Source organism: Artemia franciscana, chromosome 1 (assembly GCF_032884065.1).
Source record: "Artemia franciscana chromosome 1, ASM3288406v1, whole genome shotgun sequence".
In the NCBI taxonomy this organism is placed as follows: domain Eukaryota; kingdom Metazoa; phylum Arthropoda; class Branchiopoda; order Anostraca; family Artemiidae; genus Artemia; species Artemia franciscana.
In genome coordinates, this window is record NC_088863.1 from 7,163,552 (window position 1) to 7,175,145 (window position 11,594).

The 11,594-nt window shown below is 33.2% G+C and overlaps 1 protein-coding gene across 1 annotated transcript in view; it reads left to right on the top strand.

Annotated features, from left to right (window-relative positions):
• Positions 1-10,307, top strand: part of LOC136024954 (tonsoku-like protein) — a 36,460-nt gene extending 26,153 nt beyond the window's left edge. The window contains exons 5-6 of the mRNA XM_065700553.1: positions 3,676-3,787; positions 10,062-10,307. Of these exons, the coding sequence (XP_065556625.1) occupies positions 3,676-3,787; positions 10,062-10,292 (343 nt within the window). The 3' untranslated portion in view covers positions 10,293-10,307. The remainder of the gene's footprint in view (positions 1-3,675; positions 3,788-10,061) is intronic.
• Positions 10,308-11,594: the final 1,287 nt, after the last annotated feature.

Sequence of the window (11,594 nt, forward strand, 5' to 3'; positions counted from 1 at the left end):
ATTGGTAATAATTTTTGATCAAATATTGCTCTTTCGGAAAAAAAAAACAAAAACAAATTTGTTTCAAACCTTATCTTTTTCGATTTTTCCCATAAAAATACAAAAAAGTCTAAATCCTGGAGGGGGTAAATAAAAATAGGGGAAATTTCTCCCATTTTTGTATCTTTTCCAAAGTGCAGTGTGTCTTAATTCTAGATTTCTGAAAATAGTTGGAAATTTTATATTTGGGTGACCAATGTCGTTGCAAATTTATGAGAAGCAAAAACAATCTTAGTTTTCAATCGCATTTGGATATAGTATCCGAATGTGTTGCAAATTTTGTTGCAAATTTGTGAGAAGCAAAAACGCTCCTAGTTTTCAATAGCATTCGAATGTAGTATCCGAATGCATAGCAAATTTTGTTGCAAATTTGTAAGAAGCAAAAACACAATTAGTTTTCAATACCATTTGGATATAGTATCCGAATGTGTTGCAAATTATGTTGCAAATTTGTGAGAAGCAAAAACGCTCTTAGTTTTCAATAGCATTCGGATATAGTATCCGAATGTGTTGCAAATTTGTGAGAAGCAAAAACACTATTAGTTTTCAATAGCATTTTGATATAGTATCCGAATGTGTTGCAAATTTTGTTGCAAATTTGTGAGAAGCAAAAACACTATTAGTTTTCAATAGCATTTGGATATAGTATCCGAATGTATTGCAAATTTGTGAGAAGCAAAAACGCTCTCAGTTTTTAATAGCATTCGAATATAGTACCCGAATATATAGCAAATTTTGTTGCAAAGTTGTGAGAAGCAAAAACGCTCTTAGTTTTCAATAGCAATCGGATATAGTATCCGAATAAGTTGCAAATTATGTTGCAAATTTGTGAGAAGCAAAAACGCTCTTAGTTTTCAATAGCGTTCGGATATAGTATCCGAATGTGTTGCAAATTTGTGAGAAGCAAAAACGCTCTTAGTTTTCAATAGCATTTGGATATAGTATCCGAATGTTTTGCAAATTTGTAAGAAGCAAAAACGCTCTTAGTTTTCAATAGCATTTGGATATAGTATCCGAATGTGTTGCAAATTATGTTGCAAATTTGTGAGAAGCAAAACGCTCTTAGTTTTCAATAGCATTCGGATATAGTATCCGAATGTGTTGCAAATTTGTGAGAAGCAAAAACACTATTAGTTTTCAATAGCATTTTGATATAGTATCCGAATGTGTTGCAAATTTTGTTGCAAATTTGTGAGAAGCAAAAACACTATTAGTTTTCAATAGCATTTGGATATAGTATCCGAATGTATTGCAAATTTGTGAGAAGCAAAAACGCTCTCAGTTTTTAATAGCATTCGAATATAGTACCCGAATATATAGCAAATTTTGTTGCAAAGTTGTGAGAAGCAAAAACGCTCTTAGTTTTCAATAGCAATCGGATATAGTATCCGAATAAGTTGCAAATTATGTTGCAAATTTGTGAGAAGCAAAAACGCTCTTAGTTTTCAATAGCGTTCGGATATAGTATCCGAATGTGTTGCAAATTTGTGAGAAGCAAAAACGCTCTTAGTTTTCAATAGCATTTGGATATAGTATCCGAATGTTTTGCAAATTTGTGAGAAGCAAAAACGCTCTTAGTTTTCAATAGCATTTGGATATAGTATCCGAATGTGTTGCAAATTTGTGAGAAGCAAAAACGCTTTTAGTTTTCAATAGCATTTGGATATAGTATCCGAATGTGTTGCAAATTTGTGAGAAGCAAAAACACTCTTAGTTTTCAATATCATTCGGATATAGTATCTGAATGTTTTGCAAATTTGTGAGAAGTAAAAACGCTATTAGTTTTCAATAGCATTCGGATATAGTATACGAATGTGTTGCAAATTTGTGAAAAGCAAAAATGCTCTTAGTTTTCAATAGCATTCGGATATAGTATCCGAATGTGTTGCAAATTTTGTTGCAAATTTGTGAGAAGCAAAAACGCTCATAGTTTTCAATAGCATTCGGATATAGTATCCGAATGTGTTGCAAATTTATGAGAAGCAAAAACGCTATTAGTTTTCCATAGCATTCGGATATAGTATCCGAATGTGTGGCAAATTTTGTTGCAAATTTGTGAGAAGCAAAAACGCTATTAGTTTTCAATAGCATTCGGATATAGTATCTTTTTTCTCGGATGAGATGGGGGATAAAGTTGAAAAATGCCAAAAGCGTGTAAACATTATGAACGATACCGGGAATTGACTCTTTCCTGAGTAGATGCTTGACTGGAAGAACCTCCCTGGACCTATGGTTGATCAGAACCACATAGCTGTTGTCTTTTTGGGAGAAGGTAAATAGTGCGTCTAATTAATCATTGTTTATTTATTTTACTTTCCTGAGCAGCAAAGTTTACAATGAAACTCTATAAACGAGTCCTGGTATGCCCAATCTATCTAAGGGATGTGGCTAGCCACCGCTTGCTCATGGGGTCAACTCCCACATCGGCGAAGACTTTTCTAGCAATCTTCTTTTCAATGCATTAATTAATTTACAGTTTATTGCTTAAATTTATTTTATTTTTGGCATTACACTCATTATGCAGGTTGTTGTGATTTTAAACGTTTTGTGCCTTTTTTTTATTATTTTTGCAAAACTTATGTTTATGACTCACTTCCTGACTAAGCACGCCACATCAGTTAGTACTGTCCATTTACCTACTTCAGATATAGATCGAAAAACGATTAGATGTTTCATTGTTTTTAAAACGTGTGTTAAGTCTTCTCTAAAACATCAAGAAGTAGCAGGAAAAGGGAAGAAATAACAGGAAGCGCGACATAAGCTGCTCCAATCCATTTCTTGCTTCTGTTTTGGATCGAAAAGTGCTCAGACATTGCAGTTTTGTTCCAAAGTTATCATATTCAAATCTTCAAAAAATAGCTGGAAAAGGGATGTCAGAATTGTTTTTACCGATAATTGGTGGCAAAAAAGGTATAAGGAAAAAACACGAAAAATTTGTTAGTAGCCTATATAAATCCCGAAACCCTATAATCTTTTTTTCTTTTCCTCCATCGTTTAACGTGTTACCTTATGAAGCTGAAGAACTCTACTATAGTTAAAAAAATACGAAAATTCAAGGCCATGCATGGACACGCATAGAAAAAAAGGTACTTATCGGTTGTATAATAGACAATCTGTAAGTGAAGTTTGATTAATGCTAATGAAATGATACAAAATATGATGAATATATGATTGTTTAGAAACAAATTTGAGCTATATATTTGCACAATATGGGGGTGGGGGTGAGGGCATATATTAAATACGGAAACTAACCATTGCTGTATTTAACATACGCTATGCTTTACACCCCCCTACTTATTGTGTAAATATATAGCCCAAATTTGTTTGCATAAACCAAACCAAAACACAAGCTAAATACTTAAATAAAATATAGGTACAATTTATTTTGCAACCAAACCAAAGCTAATTATATGGTATGAAGAAGTTGCTTGACCATTTTCTTGTGTCATGCTCACGTCATTCGCGATCGAAATTGTACAATGTCTATTATATAACCGATAAGTACCTAAAAACGTTTAACCTGTAACCACCCCTAGAAGGAATTTCGAATATTTGTTTGATTTTGGATTATAAAAAAAAATCCTAACTAACATTCATTGAAATTCAGTAATTCAATGATTCTTCATTAAATTTTAGGGGCGGAAAAGATGTGGAAATAGATAGCATGACTGGAAGAGCGGTGATGAACATTGGATTAGTTTGTGAAACTAAGAACGATATTGAATCAGCCGTTGAAAACTTCAAAAAGGTACGTAGCAACAGAGTCGTTCCAAGGGGGAGGGGGGCAACTGGGTCAGATGGCCCGAGTACCGCAGCTGGGGAGAGGTGCAGCGGGGGGATTTCCCACTTTGAACAAATTTTGCACTTTGATTTGTTTTTTTGCTTATATTTGAGTCGGAAGGGTGGTGGGATGTAATTGATTTATATCCAGGCATTACAAACCCTAAGAACAGTTCGAAGAAAGAACTTTCCAAAATTTGTTGGCAACTTAACATTTAAGTTGCCTCTTTTAATGCTAGTTTTTATAAAACCTTACTCTAAAGACCATAGGACAGAGTTACCATTATGATAATGAAAAAAAGATCTCGGTCTTTAAAATTGCAGCCGTCCCCAGAAGAAATCCAATTTTTGTACGACTTAATAATATGAAGTATTTAACTCGCCATGTGTTTTTTCTAAAATGAATATGGAAGGACCTCACTATCAGCGAAGTATCCTTCGTTGTTCGTATATAAATGAAGATGTCTGTTAAACACGGTGTTCATATATTAGAACCAATTTCAACAGTAAATAGAGGTTGTTATGGTGAAGCTCATTATGCAGTGACGACCTTACCTTATACCTTATATCTGCCCTTGCCTCCTGAGGCACCCTGAGTATTAAGGAGGTGCCGCCTATTTTTATATTGGTGTGCTGCTTCCAGTATGACCTCCCACGCATTTTTGATTGACGTGTAAGGATTACATAGGTATGTCTGGTATGCTTGTTGCAAGATGTTTTTGGGTAGCTCTGTGGTGTAAATTTATTGCTTGCTGTTAGAGCACTGTGTTAGATAGACAGAGTTTGCCTGTGTAGTATGTTGCTCAGGTATCTATATTGGTGATCTCTTAGGGTATATGCTGCAAGAAATTGGCCTTTCTTTTCGGGCTATAATGAAATTGCTGTAAAATTAGCTTATTCTGTTTGGAATCTATTCTGGAAATGACCGCAACTTCAAACTCTTGTATTTATTTTGCTAACCAAGGAATTTAATGGTTAAAGCTTTGAAGCTTTTATTTTTTACCGACAAGATAGACCTTAATTCTTATTGAAACGCTTGAACCTTAAATTCTTGATGATTTCGTGTTGACTTTTTAAAGATATTAAACAAATCTTTTTTGAATTTTTGTGTATTGTGGTTATTCTAATCGTCCTAGTTTCTCGAACTTTGCATGAAGTATGTCCCTGCTAGTTGTGATTTACAATTTAATACAAGTTTAATATAAGAATATTTTTCACTTTCTAACTGGTTTCGAAAAATAGTTATTACACTCGTTTTGGGAATGATTATATGTAAATTATATTTTCAGGGTGAGGAGATCTGAAATTTCAAAGATGTAATTATCTTCTTCAAAGATAATTACACGGAGGTAAACGGTTCAGTACAATCTTATCTCAGAATCAAGAGGTTTCTGGGATAAAAGGGGAGTTGTAACCTCTTCAGAGTCCATATTAAACTCGAACGCTTTGTTTAAATGCATTTCTCCAAATGAACGGAAGTTAAGAGACCTCAATATTTAGGAGAGCTTATATATTTGACTTCAATATGTTTTTGTATCATTTTCTTGCCTTTTTAAGAGGTGATAATATCCTGAGGCACAGAGTGATACCTATGCTGAGGGGCTTTCCGACGCCTGTACCCCAAAATGTCGAGACTTATTTACTTTTCCATATACTCTAAATTTTTCAGTATAATTTAATTTTGCTTTCATATGCCTGCATCCAGAATGAACTATTGCGCCCAAGCCGTGTTAAATAAGCAGAAAATTTTATGATAAGTTTATAAATTAAATAAATAAATAGGTTAGGGAGTAAAACCTCTTTCCATGTTGATCTGAAGGACCTCTTGAGGTTAGAAAATGTTTTGCCTAAAAATGCGCTTTATGAGGCTTCAGACACCCCCTGCCCAACAGAAAGATTCTCATGAACCTTTTTATAAATTTTGGCCATTGAATGCAAATATTCTAGAGGATATTTTTTCACTTTCTATTATTTTCAAAAATTGTGTTTTTGCTCTTTTGTTTTAGGCATGAAGATAAGTAAACCATGATTAATACTTTCCATTAGCAAACAAGTTTAGTGAAACAAAGCTTTGAAATATTAAACTATTAATCATTTCAACACATTATATGTAAAATATTTAATAATAAAAATAATGAAAAGAAAAAAACGAACAAGAAAACAATAGATAAAGAAATAAAAACAATAAATACAAAATATCTCTTTCTGTCTAAATCCTTACTGAAAATTTAATAAAAAAAAACAAACAACTATTTTAAACTAAAAGTAAGGAGCAAAAATCAAAACTTAAAACGAACAGAAATTATTCGTTATATAAAGCCATTTTTAATAAATTTTATTCACTTTGAATCTATTCTCGATACTACCTCGATGTCTGAATTCTGATAAGATTACATATTTTTATATGGTATCGGAAACAATTATAAGGCTTTAGATTACTACATCATCTAGTCAAGTTCATATTAGGAATCAACTAATCGAATTCGTGTAAGTTCATTTTGTACATGCAACAGATTAGACATACTCTGCAATGCTGGTTGAGATACATGAACATGGTAATATAGGAAAGATTTAAGGGAAATAGGAATCTTTTGGGAGGGTATAAAGAGGGAGGCTTTGAATTGGTTGGGATGCAGGAGGAGAGTGCGTAGCTCTGTTGGTCTCAGGCGACTTGGCGCTGGACTGGATTGTTAGTAGTATTATAACTAGGGTAAAGACAACCAGCATGAAAAAAAATTGACGAGAATACTGAATAAATGTATTCTACCTTCGTTGACCGTCCTCATTAACATAAAGTTTGATAGAAACAACGATAAACTAGACCTACGTTGCCTGAGCAACGTGAAGTGTTGCGGCAACCTTTGTCCGGCTTCGCTGAATAAAGTGTTGCGAGAGCAACACTTTGGTTTTGTTTCTTTGCTATCGGTTAAACGCTGAAGTTGTCAGCCTATCGAAGCTTTTAAAACGTTATGTTCAAAGAAGAACGCGATTAGTAATCACATGATCAAAGTCTATTCCTCAGCGTTGAAAAAACAACAATAACAAAAGAATATCGAAAGAAGGGACTAAATTGACTTTGCAGCCAGTTGAACTTTATCCTTTTCATTCGTAGACATCGAGACGGATCAAGACTTGGAAAAATATCTTATATAATCTAGTTGGTATGATAAAGCTATCCGTAAATTTGTCAGGATCAAAATACCATATATGACACTATATTAATTATTACGAAACTGCCTCGTTGTTTTACGTTATAGTTTGTACCCGTTGAGTAAACACTTAATTCAAGGTTATAGGGAGTATGGGTAGGCTACATCAACTAGCAAAAGTTACAAACCCCTCTTCACTAAAGATGATTGTAGCCTAACAGACGATTATTACTTACAAGTCCCCTACATGTCTTACCACTGGAACCAACTCGGTCTTACCATCAAATAAACTGGAACCAAATAATAGGTACACAAAATAGCAAAATTTGCTAACCCCTTACTGCCGAAGATGATTATGAGCTAACAGCCTACCTTTCCTTACAAGTCCCCTACATGTCTCACAATTGGCATCGGCTTATTTTTGGTTTCATTGTGTACCCTACTACTGAAGTTGTCAACCCCTTGAAACTTTCAAACTAGTATATCTCATGAAGGAATTTTTGTACTAAAACTTGGATGACATATACTTTGATCAGCTCATCAAGAGCTATGGATTGCAGTCGAAAAAAATTCTATGTGTCTTAGTTTAAAAGTTGATTTTTTTTGCCGTAGGCCAACTTTCTAACGTCACCACTTAGAAAGGAGCAAAGGATAAGCTCCAATTTCTTTAGCAATGACAGAACTTTTAAAGTTTAAGAGGTATATCAGGTAACATTTCTCTACCTCAATCCCAAGTCCGAAAAAACAAATGCTCGTGGACAAGCAAAAACCATCCTTTTTGGCCCCAGGCAAGAGTTCTGCGGAGCTTTCCAAAATGTAATGCCGTATTCATCAATCCGGCCTGAGGTCCACACTTTCCGTAAAAAACCGCACAGGTTAGACCCTTGCCAGTTTCCAGGAATAAGCCGACATCGGCAGCATGAGAAAAAAAAAAGAAAAAAAAAAAAAAAAAAAAAGACAAAACCAAAGTGTTGCTCTGCTCTCGCAACACAATTGAAGAAATGAAATTGAGAACAAAAGGAACAAAAGTAGAATAAAGAAATAAAGTTGAAAGTAAATATTGAATATAGAAAAATAGAAAGTAAATAGATTTGACGTACTCTGCGATGCTGATTCAGATAGCCTACCTGAACATGATAACAAGATATAATAAAGAAAACCAGTATAAAAAAATTGACGAGAATAATGGATAAATTTATTCTACCTTGGTTGGCCGTCCTCATTTACATAAAAATTGATAGAAACAATGGTAAGTAGAAGAAAAGAAATAGAGAACCGAAGAAACAAAAGTAGAATAAACAAATAAAGTAGAAAGTAAGTTAAAAATTAGTAAAGTAATGAAAGTAAATGAAAGTCGAATAAACGAATTAGTAAAACAGAAAGCAACAAAAGTAGGAGGAAATATCATTAAACCAACGATAAAATAAAAGCTATATTTGAAGAAAATCATGATTCATTCTATGATTTGCAAAGTCCTTATATTTGCCCCTCATATTCTTTTTTATTCCCCCTGCTCCCCTTATAAATTTGAAAAACACCATTTTGGTGGTATTATCACTGAAAATTGGCTGTTCTGGGTATTTTCACAGACAAAAATTGAGAAAACTTCCCCTGAATTTTAAAAATCTTTTTATTTTTAATCTAGGGTCTTGTATTTTTCGTTGGTACGCAAAAAATTATGCACAATTGTACTGTATCAGTGATTTTGTTTCCGCGGGATGTAAGGAACACGGGAATCAAGTAAGCAGCCTGGTTGAGTGGCTCAACCAGTTTGAGTGGCTCAACCTCAATGTTTTTTTCCTTAAATTTCAAGTTGATTAAAGAACGCATTATCTGCGTGAATTCTTTGGTACAGTATTCTATAATTTTGTCTTCCTAGTTTTCATGCGAGGGAAACTTCCAGTAACATCGAAGATTGGTATTGACTCTGGAAGTTCTATTCACTTTTGACAAGGAACAATCAAGAGGGGGGGGGGAACGGTTTTGAACCCCCGTAAAATGTTTTCCGACTCGTAAAAAAGTAACAACAGTGTATATAAACCAATTTTGATATGACATCCTCCCGCTATGAAAGCCCTCCCCCTTGTTTGAACAAAGATCCTGGATACGCCCTTATGTGGATATGCTACTTTCTTCAAGATATCTAAAAAAGTTTTCCCAGAAAGCCGTTGTTTACCTTAATACCTCTACTAAGTTTAGGTTCAAGGATTTATTATAGTTTCCTTTTCTGAATAGGTTAGCTAGGGAACAACAAAACGCTGTATTCTGCTAATATCACTATAAAAACCTTTAGCATTTGGCTTTTACTCATCCAAATTCTACATAATTGTTCCAAATATTAAAATGTATCCATGAAGCGAATTCAATTATTTTTATTGATCTTTAAACGCTTGTAATATTTCTATTAGAATTCCTTGTCGTCTTGGATTTCTTAAAGGGTGATTAATAGTTTTCCTGTTTCAGCGAGATGTAGCTATGTGGCTTGTTTTTTGATACAAAAATAGTAATTAAACTGTAGATAAGAAAGAATAAAACATATTTAGTAAAACATTTTTTTTTATATGTAAATTTAATTAATCTAATATTACTATGTAAATTTGATATTACTTTTTTTCCGCGTGGGTGGGTGATTTAATATTAAAAAAGAAATAGAATTCAATAGTTGGGAAAATATTATTGGGAGATTCTCAAACAACAAGTTTTTACACTGCAATACCTATCCATCTACAGTCTAAACGAAAACATATTAATGACGGTAAAAAAAGGTAATAAGATAGTGAAAAGGCTTGTTTTTTTATACAAAAATAATAATTAAACTAGATAATAACTAATAAAACATACGTAAAATATATATAATTTTCTTTTAAATATATAAATTTAAATAGTATGTATAAATTTTATCAAAGTGCAAAATATAAATAATAGATAGGTTAATAATTAAAAAGATTAAATAATAAATTAAATAATTAATAATTAGTTTTAATAAAACTAATTAATTGGATTAAATTACACAAGTATTTGTAGATAAAACAATTAGGCCAGATCAGGGCATAGGTATGAACTAGGGAAGAATTTTAGTAATTTATTTTTCAGGCTTTACAAATATTTCTGCGTTATGAGAATTCTGAGAGTAAAGAAATACAAGAGGATTTATGGCGATGTTTTCGAAATTTAGCTGGAACATTTGAAAAATTACATCAGTATGAGGAGGCTCTGAATTTTATCAAGAAAGCTGCTACCTCCTCAGAAAAACTGAACAACATTGATGACCTTATTGATGACTACTTGTTTGCGTGCAGAGTAAGTGCTCCCTTTCACAATTAAATCATCATAAATGTTGTCGGGGTAAGCAAAACGATGTTTTTCCATAAGCCCCGTTTTACGATTAATGTAGACAATTAGTGGAGTTGTGTGTTTGCATCTATTCTAGGTTAGCTAAACTCTCAACTAACAGCGTTTGTTAGGACGGTGTATACGGAAAAAGTTTTAGCGAATGATTCGCAGAAACGTATTAATTGGGCGGGAAATGAAAAACAAAAACAACGCAGCATGAAAATAAGGCATACAAATTTGAGGGATTGTTTGTGGAGCCGAGAGGCTCTTGAGGGAACCAAATAATAAGTGCGCTCATTGGTCAAGTCAGAGTCACAGAAAAATTTTTTGTGTTCTATTTGTCCAAAAGTTTTGTCAAGAAATATTAGCAGTCCCAAGTTCTCAACTGATGTTATAAGGAAATTAGTTATTTTGCTTTGCTGCATTGTCTGGTTTTTGAGTATCGGGCTTCGAATTCTCCAATTCGGAGAATTCGTTAGGTTAGGCTACCTAACCTAACCTGTATTTATAATTTCGTACATATGTACGAAATTATTTATTTTGCTTTGCTGCATTGTCTGGTATTTGAAAATTGCGCTTCGAATTCTCCAATTCGAAGAATTCGTTAGGTAAGTTTACCTAACCTTACCTATTCTGTATTTAAAATTTCGTACATATGTACGAAATTAGTTATTTTGCTTTGCTGCATTTTCTGGTTTTGAATATTGCGCTTCGAATTCTCCAATTCGGAGAATTCGTTAGGTAAGGTTACCTAACCTGTATTTATAATTTCGTACATATGTACAAAATTAGCTAGTTTGCTTTGCTGCATTGTCTGGTATTTGAATATTGCGCTTCGAATTCTCCATTTCAGAGAATTCGTTAGGTTAGGTTACCTAACCTAACCTATTCTGTATTTATAATTTCGTACAATTCGGAGAATTCGTTAGGTAAGGTTACCTAACCTATTCTGTATTCATAATTTCGTACATATGTATGAAATTAGTTATTTTGCTTTGCTGCATTGTCTGGTATTTGAATATTGCGCTTCGAATTCTCCATTTCAGAGAATTCGTTAGGTTAGGTTACCTAACCTATTCTGTATTTATAATTTCGTACATATGTATGAAATTAGTTATTTTGCTTTGCTGCATTGTCTGGTATTTGAATATTGCGCTTCGAATTCTCCATTTCAGAGAATTCGTTAGGTAAGGTTACCTTACCTAACCTATTCTGTATTTATAATTTCGTACATATGTACGAAATTAGTTATTTTGCTTTGCTGCATTGCCTGGTATTTGAATATTACGCTTT